Raw genomic sequence first — 14,216 nt, 5'->3', positions numbered from 1 at the left:
GTTGATTAAAAATATTTTAGACTTCGGGATAAGTCGTTTAGTAAGTTTCGCGATTCTCCCTAAAGATAACAACGCGTTAGGCCTTTTAGGAGTGTTTTAAATTAAATTACTTCCTTAAACTGGGGTGCGCATTGATGCGACCCAAATCCAAATCTCGACGAAGTCGAAATGTGTTGACGACCACGGGTGCATTGATTGCGACGTGGCTCGAAATGTGTTTTCACAACGTCGCAATTCTTTTTAAATAAATAATGATAAAAAGCAAGTTTTACGAATAAAAGGCACATAAGCTAGCATGTATTAAAATCAGATAAAATCAAATACAACAGTTGAGCGACCGTGCTAGAACCACGGAACCCGGGAATGCCTAACACCTTCTCCCAGGTTAACAGAATTCCTTACTCGGATTTCTGGTTCGCAGATTGTAACAGAGTCATATTTTTCCTCGGTTCGGGATTCAACCGGTGACTTGGGACACCATTAATCTCCCAAGTGGCGACTCTGAATAATTAATAATTAAATCCCGTTCCTATTGTCCTTTAATCGGAAAAACTCCTTTGCGCTCTTGCGAAGGTGTAGGTGAAAAAGGAGGTGTGACAGGGACAATCGTCTAGTTCATTCTTTATTGGATGAATCATTTCTCCTATTTACTTAAGTATCATTTATTGTTATTCATTGCTATTAAATATTAAATTATTATTTATGCCTATTGGAATAGTTATTGCACACCGTTATCACCATTCGACCAAATCTATCTGACGTTCATCGCACCCTCGAAAGCTACATCTAGAAATATTATTGTTAATTAAGTTTAACCCATTAATCAACAATAACAACTACCCAGTAAAATCTCATAAAGTAGTGTCTGGGGAAGGTAATGTGTACGCAGGCCTTACCACTGCCCCGATATGGCAGAGAGGCTGTTTAACCCATTAATCACATAAATTTAATTATTTGAACCAATAGTCATATTTTTTGGGTCAAACGCTAATAGTAACTTAATAATTAATATTGAATATACGAGATAATGTCTAATGAGTAGGGTATTGGAGTTATAATTATTTGCATATGGATAATGAACAAAATATAAAATATAAAAAATTTGGATTTTAGGATATCTAAAAAATACAAAATCAAACATTCAATCCAAAATCTAATTCGTAATCCGAAAAAACAAACAGAAAAGTTCTAAAATTCGAATTTCGACTTTGCCCAAACTATGTCCATTCATATTGATAAAGGTGTTTCATTTATTATGTATACACAAAATAAATATAATGCTAAGTACATTTATTAATTTTTTTTTCAATCATTAGGTTAGATTAATCGTTAATTTCGTTTTTATGTTACCAAAATTACAAGTAATTACAGCTTTTCTGAAACAAAATTATACAGTATAGGTATTTATACGGTTTCTACATAGGTCGCTGAACGAATGAGCGACTATGGGTCAACTAAAAGATTGTCTGACTTTGCACAACGGTATCTGATCAGTGTACAGAAAATCCAAAATTATATCAACCACACATTAACATTTCCTGTGTTAAACCTCGCTCTCATCATCTCTCCACTTTTTGTCTCTCTGCAAATTAAACTCCACCTCTAGGGTTTAAGGTTTAAGCCTCTCACACATTTCCACTCTCGGTGTTTCACCTAAAACCCTCACACGCGCCATGTCACTCTATGGCATCCTCCTCCGCTCTCTCCGCCGTTCGTCCGCCGCCGTCAGACCTCAAATCACGCCATCCGTTTACCCTCACCCAACACCACAACCACCACCTCCTCAAAACCCTAACTTCCTTCTCCCTCAGCGATCATACGCATTTTCCTCAGCCGAAGAAGCCGCCGCTGAACGCCGCCGTCGCAAGCGCCGCCTCCGTATTGAACCGCCAATCAACGCCCTCCGTCGTGATCCACTCCCGAGGGGACCGCCTTCACCCGACGACCCTCGTTCCCGTCTCCCTGATACCACGTCAGCATTGACCGGCCACCGGCTTAACCTTCACAATCGTGTTCAGTCTCTCATCCGCGCCGGGGATTTGGAATCCGCAGCCGCTGTTGCTCGTCACGCCGTTTTCTCAAATACACGGCCGACTGTATTCACGTGTAATGCTATCATCGGTGCTATGTATCGCGCCGGCCGATACAGTGATGCTAAGGCTTTGTTTCAGTACTTTTTCAATCAGTATAATATTATTCCTAACGTTGTTTCGTACAATCATCTCATTGTGTCACATTGTGAAGCTGGTGAAGTTGATGAAGGCTTAAAAGTATACAGTCATATTCTTGAAAATGCACCTTTTAGTCCATCTGCTGTGACATATCGTCATCTTACTAAAGGATTAATTGATTCGGACCGTATAGCTGAAGCTGTAGATTTGCTTAGGGAAATGCTTAATAAAGGACACGGTGCAGATTCTCTAGTTTATAACAATTTAATATTAGGGTTCCTGAATTTGGATAATTTAGAGAAAGCTAATGAGCTGTTTGACGAGTTGAAAGAGAGGTGTACTGTTTATGATGGGGTGGTGAATGCTACTTTTATGGACTGGTTTTTCAAGCAGGGGAAGGTAAAAGAGGCGATGGAATCGTATCGATCCCTTCTTGATAAAAAGTATAGGATGGTTCCTGCGACTTGTAATGTGCTATTGGAGGTGTTGTTGAGGCATGGGAGGGAAACGGAGGCGTGGACTTTGTTTGATGCCATGTTGGATGATCACACACCACCAACGTTCCAGGCTGTGAATTCAGACACTTTTAATTTAATGGTGAATGAGTGTTTTAGGTTAGGGAAGGTTTCAGAGGCCTTGGAGACCTTCAAGAAGGTGGGGAAGGGTCTCAAGACCAGACCTTTTGCAATGGACGTTGCGGGTTACAATAATATGATAACGAGACTTTCTGACCTAGAAATGATGGAGGAAGCAGAAAAATATTATATGGAGTTGTGTAACAAGTCATTGAGCCCAGATGTCACAACTTATAGGACAATGATTGAGGCATATGTGAAGATGGAGAATGTTGAAGGCACGTTGGAGAAATACACGAAGATGGTGGAAGCAGGGCTGAGAGTCATTCCAATCTATGCTGAAAAATGGTTTAATTTCTTGATTGAGAAAGGCAAGGTGGCGGAGTGCGTCCCTATTCTGACCAAGATGGGTGAGAGAGAACCAAAGCCTGATGTCACAACTTATGATATTGTGATTAGGGCACTCTGTGGGGAAGGTAATTATGATGCGAGTTCCAATTTAGTAAGTCAGATGATAAACTATGGTGTTGGTCTCACCAGTGCCCTCAGGGAGTTCCTGTTAGATGCTTATGGTAACCAAGGTCGTCGTGAGGAGATTGAAAGAGTTTTTGCTACAAAACCGACGTACTTCCCATCTTCTAGATCATCAGGGCCACCTCGAGGACAAGTTCCATGGCTTTCACAAATACCTAGACAATCAGCAGTAACTTCGCAGGTTCCAGGTACTCTACTAGTTTGCATATTCCCTAACTTCTATCTTCTTCTTTTTTCAGTAATTGCTGATTTTATATAATTCTTTACTTTATTTTTAAATTTTTGTGCAACTTTTGGCAAATTTCATATTTTTTTAAAAGATAAAAGAACCTTCTTCTGCCAAGCAGGAACGTTGAGAAAAATTTAGCCCACATCATTGTACGGCACTAGTGTCATTATCTACATTTAGCCCACATCATTGTACGGCACTAGTGTCATTATCTATACCCAAAAGTTGCTGCGCTGATCATTTGCTACCTGTCAATTCTTGTATGTCTTTATGCAGCCCAGCAGACGTCACCACCTTCTTTTTTCGGGGGACAAGGATCAGCACAAGTGCAAAGTCAGCCTTCAGCTCGTAACTCATTGTGGCAGCAAAATTCACCTCCCTCTTTCATGGGAGGACAAGGATCACCACAAATGCAAAGTGCAGCATATGCTCCTAGCTCCATGTCGCAACAATCTTCATCGCCTTCTTTCATGGGAGGACAAGGATCATCACAAATGCAAGGCCAGCAGTCAGTGCCTAATCCTAGCTGGCAACAAGCTTCACCACCTTCGTTCATGGGAGGACAAGGATCATCACAAATGCAAGGCCAGCAGTCAGTGCCTAATCCTAGCTGGCAACAAGCTTCACCACCTTCTTTCATGGGAGGACAAGGATCATCACAAATGCAAGGCCAGCAGTCAGTGCCTAATCCAAGGTGGCAACAAACTTCACCACCCTCTTTTGTTTCTGGACAAGGATCACATCAAATGCAAGGTCAGCCTTCACCTTTTGCACAAAATCCGCATCAGGCACCATCACCTTCTTTCACTCAACAAGGAGCTTCACCACCGTCTTTCATGAATGGACAAAGATCACAGCAGATGCAAGGTCAACAAGGAGCTTCACCACCGTCCTTCATGGATGGACAAAGATCACAGCAGATGCAAGATCAGCCATCAGCTTTTGCAAGAAACGTGCAGCAGTCCTCACCACCTTCTTTTGTGCCACAACAAGGAGCTCCACCACACTCTTTCATGGCTGGACAAGGATCACTGCAAAGGCAAGGTCATCCACCACCTTCATTCATGGCACAACAAGGAGATTCTCACATGCAAGGTCAGCCATCAGGTTTCACACATGTTCCACAATGGTCATCTCCATCCACTTATATGGCAGGACAAAGAGGAAACCATCAAATGCAAGGTCAGCCATCAGGTTTCACACAGACTCCACAAAAGGCGTCACCTTATTCCATGGACATACAAAGAGAGTCTGCTCATACTCCACTAAATGAAATCTCACAGGCTTCCCAATCATTTAGAGGTGCCCTCGAAATGCAAGGTCCAGCATCAGCCTTTACACAAATACCTAGGCAAAATATAAGTCCTCAAGTAACAGAAGAGGCATCATCCCGAGGGGACAACATTGAGCAATACCCCCAAGTGACAGGCCAAGGGAGAATGTGATTTGTGAAGCATAGTTTCTCTGGCGGGCGTGCTTTTGTTACAGTTATCTGATTAGTACTGCAGGAATAGGAAACCTCCTCTTGATGGCGCATGCTGTCACAGTTGATGCGGCTACGATCATGGGTTAATATGCATCAATAGAAATCATTGGCGAATTTTGTAGAGAAATTGGTGGGTTTAGGGTGATTTGGGTTGCTCATAAGTGAATACCTGTCCTTGGTGAAATGAATTAAATTGTAATATTGCTGAGAAAATATTCCTATTTATTCTATATCTTGTATTCTGGAATTTTCCCCTATCATATTAATAAAATTAACCTCATCAAAAAAAATATCTCAGTTGTGATTTTTTTTAAATTTTGATGAATGTCTTTGTCAAATAATGTATTTAAAATAGTCTAAACCACGAAACACTTGCTCATTCACATGTCTGTAATAGAGCAAAAGAACCAAGCGGCATATATTATCATTAGGGCTTGTAGATAAGCTACTAGTCAATGTAAATCATCTGTCCCTTTCTTGTTGATGTTCAGCAATGACCACAGGTTACTGCTTTGGGACTTAGTGTTGCAACCTTTGGGGTCTCAGTCCACAGGACATCAGCTGCTGCACCACATTCTTGGTTGGTAAGAAAACACAACCTTCATTATGAGTAAATATAAGTTCTATAATGTGGCAGAAGTCAGCCCCAACACTTGTCTCTACACAGGTGAGAAACTTTCTTTTTGAGCACCCATTATGATCATCATCCGTTACTAGTGCTTATTATGTGTTTTCCATATCTCAGTATCATTGACTGTCGATAATTCATTTTCTAGTTGTTTCTGAAATCAGAACCCTAAAACGGTTAGACATACCTTAAAAGAATTACTTTGATATGCTCCAATTGGTAGACATCTTAATTATCAGCAAGCCTCCCAACAACCTATTGGGGGTGTTGGGCCTAACTTCGGTACCTTATGATGCAGAATAACTAATTTATCCTATTGACGAGTCCTTAGAACAGTTCCTTTGTTCTGGAAAATCTCTGTGAAATTTGCTTTAAAAATATGAACTGTTGAGAAGTATACTAGACCTGATGTTAATTTAAGTAATTTGGAGTTTGACTTGTCAGTACAGAAGTCACTGAAGCGCTCGAAAATATTGCTGCTTGCTTGTGTTGACAGCTTTTTTAAATATATAATTTTGATCAGCTCTTTTTTTATTTTATTTATTTTTTTATTCTTTCAGAAAGTTTTAAAATCTTATCTACTTGTGAAAGATGTTTCATTCGACTCTGTAACTTTAAGAAAAATCAATAGTATCAAGATGCAAAAATTCCTATATGTTATTTTTATTCTCATATTAAATCTTGATTATCCAGTGAACAGATATGTAGCTTTATGTGACATTAGAACCTGCTAAGAATAGAAGCTTCATTGTGGATGTTTTCCTTGAAGAAGAATAGAAGCTTGTATAAACGATTCTCAGTAGATTGCTTGTCAGCTACACAATAAGCAAAAATCATTAGTGTCTACAGTGTGATGTGTGTACTTGTGTTGTCAAATGAAGTTTTAGACTAAAACAACAACCCAGTATAATCCCACAAGTGGGGTCTTGGGAGGGTATTATGTGTGCGTAGACCTTATCCTCGCCCGCTGTTTCCAATAGACCCTCGGCTCAAGAAGATGAAAAGAAGTAATAGAACAGTAACAACAACAAAGGCTAGAGGGAGAGCACCAATAACCGAAGAACCAGAAAAATAGATGGAAAAAGCAATAGCAATAGCCGGTAACAATGGCAAGATACAAGGACTAAAAATGGTACTACAATAATTAGTTCTCAGAAAAGATGATTGTGTACTAAATGCTTTCCATTACAGTTAATTTGTTGAAAGAAGCCTCAAATGCTTTAAGCTGCCTAAATGATCTATATTTGCTTTTGCTCTCTGGTTCCGATTTGCTACTTAAAGCTGCTGGGACCCCATTCGTCAGAGCAGGTGTCGTTGGATCTGGTACAGCTAGCATATTTGATGAAGTTGTTCAGTCTTCAAAGCAGTCGAAGGGTAGTGACTCAACTTCTCACTTTTTCTTTTGACATTTACAAAAGTAGCATATGCCACAAACATGTGCATCAGGGCTGACACTTGTATTTGTCATTCATTTAGATCCCTTGTATTTGCAGAAAGTGTCGAAGTGAAAATATGACTGATATTTTGTTTTTCTGTCACTGACTGAAAACTTCTTTTGATTTCATTATCAGCAACCGGTAAGGTTTTTGCTGCAGAGCGTCTCCAGAATGGGAACGATAAGTGCACTGTTCTTTGTCTTGCTTCAGCAAAAGCGGGCACTGACATTGGTGTGCACGATATTGCTCCTCTATATGTTTCTGTCGCTCCTCATTCTCCCATTCATCCAATTTTTACAGAATTCTCTTTTCCCATGTATTCACATTCTGATTTCTTTTAGTGCTCTAGGGAACTTGTAATTTCTATAGAGGTGTCTTTTTCTATTTTCAACCATTATCCGATAAAGAAAAAGAGAAAGAATAACCACAAAAATCATGGCTTCCGTTCCTATTTGCAAGCCGTAATTAGTACACAGATCCAGATTCATCTGATATCTGCAAGACTGCAATTGTCTCACCTTGATATTTCGTGTTTAGTATGTAAATTTTCCTCAGCATATGTGAAGTAGTCTTGAACTGACATGCGGCTTCTTTATTTCCAGAGGAAGGACTTGCTGAGCAGGGATTTGAGGTAACTCGTTTGAAACACATTCACAATGGCACTATACTTCTTTATTGCATCATTGGAGAAAGAAATTCATTTTTACTCACACGGGACTAGTGTGCTTGCAGATTTGGTTACTTAGTAGATGGTGCCGACTGCTATTACAGCCGTGCAAGGAAGCTGCTACACCAACGTCCTGTACAGCATTCTGGCAAAAGTCGGCCTTATACTTTTAGCTCTTCCTGACATGACTAGTACTCTCAGAATTATGTAATAGTGTTCTAGCGAAAGTCGGTCTTATCCTCTAAGCTCTTCCTAACATGTCCAGCTAATACTTCCAGTACTATGTAGGCGACAATAGTGAATGTGTTTGTCAAGGTACTGCTGTTATAGACTTATAGGTACATAAATTTAGGGTATCGGTCTTTCAAACGAATTGATTTGTGGGTGGTTGTCTGTCAAAGCACTTGCTGGTATAATCTAACGAGCAACGAAAGTATTAATGTATTAACCTAGTGTTTAGCACTGTGTGGCTGTAGCCGTCGCCGTTCCCTCCCTATTCAGTGGTGGATCCACTCTATTTGCATTGAGATCTGATCTTAACATTGATATTTTACATTATCTTGGGTCAACATAGGTTCCATTTAGTTTCTATCTATCCTAATGCGTCGTTTGTCGATCTGGGGCATTGACGTAGATTGTTTGAAGAAAAGGAGTAATTTACAAATCCTTGTTCCAGTGGTGTTCCACTGCTTAAATAATAGCAGTTCACTAATTGCACTCCAATTTTATCTTATTTTTTCTTTAGAAAAAGTTCCTTCTTTTATGGAATGTGGGCTAGAAATGTAGCAGGAAAAATGTTGTGCCAAATGAGAGCATAATTATGACTTAGTTAATTCCTTAAATACGGCATTGTTTCCTCTGAGATAATTACATTAGAAAGCTTGTATGTGTGTGTTGGGTGGGGGTGGGGGGAAGGGGGTGGGGTGTTTACATAGGAAATAAATATTAACGAGGAATGATATCTGGCACCAACTTTTACTGCGAAAAAAGCTACAAAAACATCTTGAATATCGTTATCACGGTAATTCCCCCTACTACAAGAAAAGTAGTGGCAAATTTCACCGTCTGCACCGGAAAACTAATATTTCTCCTCATTTTTAAGGACCTAAGTCCTCTCCAAGAAATTCTGTATCATGTACTACAAGAGTCAAATAACTCATAATGCCGACTTGAACTGGTGAGCAAAAGATCTAACATCAAAATCAATCACAAGAAAGGGTGAAAAAAGATACCCTTATCTCCCAAAATTTCTCTTCAAAATTCCAACACGTTGGAACTGAGGTTTAGTAAAGGTTCTAGAGCACTTGGTTCAAACTTTCTGGCAAAGAGGTGACAGACATGTGTTTTTTCGTAGTTGTATGAACATGCTGTTCCATTGTTCCTTATTGACTTTAAGAAACCTTCAGTAATATTAACCGCGCTGAATGTTGCAGGGTGCGGACCCCCTAAGGACCAGTCAACATATGTCACTGTCCGGTTTGCATTTAAAGGTCCATAGAACAATCGAATAAAAGTAGGAATATAGTGCTCATCGGGGTAGCAAGCAGGTGTGCAAAGTCTTCTGAAGATATCGTAGTATTTGGTATCTGAAACTACCCTAACGGCTAAAGTTCGGTTCATCTCGAACCATTGCGATCCTTTTCGCCAATCAGAAAGTTTGATATCAGGTTTCATACGACGGTTATAGCGGCCCCGTCCATAGCGAGAAGGATCATCATATGATTCAACAAAACTATGAATGGATCCAATAAGATACTTGTAGACAGTTGGGAAGTTGTAAACTGGAATACAGCTCTCAGAAAGGAGGACAAACCGCTCATTTGAGAAGTCAAGCAGGGCATTGGCCAAAAGCCGCCTTTCAGCATCAACCAGTGTTACTGATCCCCATTCAACGTGCTGAAAAGAAGAAGAAAAATGGTTAGCTGACTGTTACACTATTACATCAAGATCCCAAAGATCATTTAAACATTAGAGAACTTGTGGATCAGAGTCGTAGCTAATTATAATCTATATGTTAAATGCACAAGTCACACAAACATATGATTTTCAATGTACTTAGTTCATTGAGACAACTCTGTCCAATGTCCTCCAACTCCGAATCTACATTCTGCATGATTTCTCACTCCTGCTAAAAAACCATGTTGTAGGTTTAGTCGACTTGAGTTCTAGATTGATAACCAAATAGTGATTGAAACAGAATTATGGCAAAGTGGTTGATGACTACTAAAAAAACAGAGCCCATTTCTTTAATCTCTGCATGTTAGAGGAATAGACTACCTTATTTCAATGTATCAGATAATGTCTGTTCCTTGCTCACTTCACATAGCAAAAAGTTTCCAAATATGAATAGTATTTGTATTAAAAGGTCATAACAAAAATATAAAGAGGAGGTGTGCGCCTTGGATTGTGATAACTCTAAGACTGACCAGGACCTCGTGAAAAAAAAGGTCTCCATGTTTAGGTCTTATGAAATCTTTGAGTTCACAAAAAAGCAAGAAAGGAAGATCCATGTCTCTCCCTATCTGAACCAATATTACATACCTAGCCCAGCTCATAAGTATAACAAATAACTCGGCTCCTCTTAAGGGCAGTGGCGAAGGCACATTGTCCTAAGGGTGATCACACCCTTCGTCAAAAATTACACAGTGTATATAGGCAAAATATTAGGTTTTAGAGGTATATAACATATATTGAATCCCCTTTGTTGGTGAATTTTTTCACTTCTTTCAAGTTTGAACACCCTTGAGAAAATTCGTGGCTTCGCCACTGCTTAAGGGGTTCCAGTAACATTACTCAATAGCTCTCGGAGTAGTGTCATTAGTGACCAGGATGATACTTCTCCTAGCACCTATGCGACGAGTTTGGCTCCGTCGTTTGTTCATAGCTGATAAGATTGTTCAAAGAAGATTTAATGGTTACAGGGTCCCACATGTTTAGGAATTGAAATTACAATTTTTCAGACCCTTCATTGATAGCCTTAATCCTTTGATTTTCTCTCCGATACCATGTGTAAGACACACGAAAGTATGTGATCGAAATTGAAATTGAAAAGGAAAGAACAAAATCAGAGATTGCAAAAGAAGATAATGCTGAAGGAAAATCGGTTTTGGTTCTTTTGATAAGAGATTTATATTCATAAAACGTCATTACCAATCTTGCTATTGAGGAAATGCGAAACTGCTTTCTTGATGAATTCATTAACTCTTTTGGCAGGCTTGTATCTATATAATTGAGCAACTGCGGCCCTCAGTCCCCGTCCAAACTTGTGCCACGAGGACAGAGGAAATGTTAGAGTGACAGTTAATCTGCAACTAACGCAAACTTCAGCTTTTGACTCCTCACTTGAATTACGTACAAGACTACAACCTGTTGCACCAATCATTTCACCTCTCCTTCTCATCAAACCTAATTTCGAGGAAATAGAGGTGCATCCAGGACTTGGTTTGTGAGGGGCCAAAAATGGTAACTTTTTACATGCACCAACTGAATGCAGTCACATAAAGGAAATGCCTTTATATATATGAGATACATACGTGTGTTTGTGTTTTGGAAGAGGGTAGTGGGCATCACTATCAGTTAGAAATTTTAGTTATCACAACCGAAATCCATATAGAAGATATGCATACACGAGATGCAGATACTTTTTGTCTATTTGCACCGGTGCAACTCGGTGCACAAGGCATGCTGCATTCACGCAGGTTTCAGGGAAGGGCACCCAAAGGGATGTGATGTAGACAGCCTAACCTAATGCAAGCATTAGTGGTTGCTTCCACGACTCGAACCCATAACTTATAGGTATACAGAGATAACTTTACTGTTGCAATAGTGGTTGCACCAGCAAATTAAATAAAAATTTCCCCATCTTGATTATCACAGCTGTTCCATTCCCTTATCAATGTCCATTATTTCAAGCATAGCATATCTGCTGAGAAATGGAAATTCTAGCATAAGGCCTCCCTCTTATTCACATCCCACACTGCACGATCATTCCCCGAACTACAATCTCCGGCTAGAACAACATCTTTTTTTTGATAAGTCAATCTACGAGTAGAGTAACATAGGCATGTCTCCCTTATATCTTAAGGAATGAAAATGCAATAAATTTAGTTCTGTTCTGTCTTTGGTTTTCCAACTCTTCATTGTGAATTTATTTGCTTGAAGATTATGTTGCTGAATCAGCAATCCAGTCTCTTATCTTCTGTCTAGTGTCATCTTTGGAGAAAACTAAATCACAGTTCACAGAGGTCAATAGTTCAAACAGTATAATATAGAAAGTCATTGCCAACCTTGGCAGTAGACAGCACCATTTAAAAAATGTTTTAAAGCATCTTCTCATTGATTTGCCTTAGTATAGTAATATGTGAATGTTTTACCATACTTTTTTATTATATACTGTCACACACCGAAATATGTCCTCAAATACCTGACAGACAAATCAATGACTCAATATTTGCACCAAAGGAACTGACGACACTCCAGCTAGAAATTTCAACTTTTAAGCTGCTCATAAAAGCATTTTACAACCTCCCAAACCATCCACGGACAAGTCAACGTGCTAAAAGTTCTTCTTTACTTCTCACTTAACATGAACTTTGTACTATTGAAAAACTTTGTAAAGACAGAGTGTATTTCAGCACTCTTCCCAAACTCAAAGAGAACTAGCCTGCATCTGTTGTGTGAATATAAGAGTCATCTCTCAACATAAATACATTCACACATTCCTTGTGAAAACAGAACCAAACTAACACATTCTTCTATGAATAAAAAAAATAACATATGCACAAAAGAAAGCATTTCCTAGGCTGGCACACAATAAGCATGAAACAACATCAATCAGACAATCTTGAATACATATCAGCAAGAATCATATATACCTGACTTGGGACTTGCCGCTTGTAGAAAACTGAGGTATTTGAAATACTTAGCACATATCCTGGCAAGGCATGCACATATATAGAGTACTTATTCAAATCCTGCCCTTCAAAGAACCTCTCCCACAACGGTATCAACGGTAATTGGCCTCTAGTCAAGAACATAAAAGCCACTTTAGGCACTCTCTTAAATGGGAAGTCTTCCTTATAAGGCTCTAATGAAGCCCTCCAAAACAATTCATCATCAGACATTCCATGAATCAAAATCTTTGGTCTAACAAAACTTTCCATACTTAAACAATCCTCTTTCTCACAAACACTACAATTTCCATTATTATTATTATTATTATTAGCTCTGCTCACTGTATCAGCCAATGCATTATTTGCAATAATTTGTTCAGCTTGAAAAGTAAAGTACCTATCAATATGTGAACTTGAGGTCAATCCAATAACTACTCCAACTACAAATACAATCAAAGTGGTTAGTACCTTTAAAAGACTAACTGTTGAATCTCTTGTTACTGAAACCGGTAGCCTACTCTCCAGGTCATTCTTTTCCCCTTTATTCCTCATCTTCCCCTTTTCTTCCTCCAAAAAATTCTAAATTTTTGACTCTCAAGGTTCTAGAATCATCTAAAGATTCAACCTTTTACAAGCAAGATTCGAAACCCAGTTCCCAGAATTGTGTAATTCAGCCTTTGAATTTGAAACTGGAGAAAAACCCAGATGAAATTTTGCTACTACTGTATTACAAGAAAAAAAAGCAAAACAAGAAATCTTGATGGTTTTGGATTGTGATCTATAAATCAAGAAAATGGGGAAAAGTGAAATTGGCAGATTTAGGAAAGCAGAGTTAAAATTGGAAGTGGAATAGACAGTAATAGAAAAAATGGAATGATCGAAGGGAAGGGGCAAAGGCGGCAAAAAGGATGAAGAATTTGACACAGTGAATTGATGATATATATAAAATGAGAGAAGATTAATGGAGTGTTTTAATTGCCACTGAGTTTAATGCTGTCTTTAACTTCGAATATTGCGCTCTCCAATTTTGGTCGTTTCTCTCATGGCTTTTGACAACTTTGTTCTTTTGTCCACCATTTGTCCCAAACTGAACAAGGCATTTTGGACAGAAGGATCAAATTATTTAATTCGGATAATTACTCTTTTGATCCCTAAATTATTGATAAATTAAACTATTATCAGTAGTTATATTTAGAGTTTTTGAGAATTATATTCCCCTCAGAATATGGAGTTACTAGTACAAGTTCAACACTAGGGGTATACATGGACCGGATATGTTAGGTTTTTATCGTAAAAATAGCATTGACTAACCAGTTTTCGGGCTGGTCATTCAAAAATAGCCAGCATTTGCAAAGTCATTGAAAAATAGCGACTATTTTGCTTCAACACGGAAAGTTCCAGCATAATATACTGGAGATCGGTATACTTGTGTATGAACTTCCAGCATATTATGCTGGAACTCAACACACGGAAAGTTCCAGCATAATATACTGGAGAGTGGACCACACGTGCTCCAATCTCCAGTATAATATGCTGGACCTGTATATTATACTGGAACTCCAATATAATATACTGGAGTTCCAGTATTCCGGATTTTG

General features: G+C 38.9%; 3 protein-coding genes across 4 annotated transcripts; 2 read left to right on the top strand and 1 right to left on the bottom strand.

Annotated features, from left to right (window-relative positions):
* The first annotated feature begins 1,555 nt into the window (after window positions 1-1,555).
* On the top strand, window positions 1,556-5,285 carry LOC107771189 (pentatricopeptide repeat-containing protein At1g10270). The gene is made up of 2 exons (XM_075217516.1): window positions 1,556-3,468; window positions 3,786-5,285. The coding sequence occupies exons 1-2, from the start codon at window positions 1,674-1,676 to the stop codon at window positions 4,952-4,954; spliced, it is 2,964 nt and encodes a 987-aa protein (XP_075073617.1). The 5' UTR covers window positions 1,556-1,673; the 3' UTR covers window positions 4,955-5,285.
* Window positions 5,286-5,385: 100 nt separating this feature from the next.
* Window positions 5,386-8,381, top strand: LOC107771191 (uncharacterized). Of its 2 annotated transcripts, XM_016590533.2 has the most exons (4): window positions 5,386-5,662; window positions 6,905-6,997; window positions 7,662-7,690; window positions 7,792-8,381. In XM_016590533.2, the coding sequence occupies exons 1-4, from the start codon at window positions 5,602-5,604 to the stop codon at window positions 7,897-7,899; spliced, it is 291 nt and encodes a 96-aa protein (XP_016446019.2). In that variant the 5' UTR covers window positions 5,386-5,601; the 3' UTR covers window positions 7,900-8,381. The 2 variants fall into 2 exon arrangements, with proteins under 2 accessions (XP_016446019.2, XP_016446018.1); XM_016590532.2 differs by lacking the exon at window positions 5,386-5,662 and having other exon boundaries at window positions 5,671-6,997.
* Window positions 8,382-8,548: 167 nt separating this feature from the next.
* Window positions 8,549-13,712, bottom strand: LOC107771192 (glycosyltransferase BC10). Its single transcript, XM_016590534.2, has 2 exons — window positions 12,601-13,712; window positions 8,549-9,622 (listed from the first exon to the last, which is right to left on the bottom strand). The coding sequence occupies exons 1-2, from the start codon at window positions 13,168-13,170 to the stop codon at window positions 8,981-8,983; spliced, it is 1,212 nt and encodes a 403-aa protein (XP_016446020.1). The 5' UTR covers window positions 13,171-13,712; the 3' UTR covers window positions 8,549-8,980.
* Window positions 13,713-14,216: the final 504 nt, after the last annotated feature.

The sequence above is a fragment of the Nicotiana tabacum genome, chromosome 7 (genome assembly GCF_000715075.1).
Source record: "Nicotiana tabacum cultivar K326 chromosome 7, ASM71507v2, whole genome shotgun sequence".
NCBI lineage: Eukaryota > Viridiplantae > Streptophyta > Magnoliopsida > Solanales > Solanaceae > Nicotiana > Nicotiana tabacum.
This window is presented reverse-complemented; position numbering and strand designations above follow the sequence as displayed.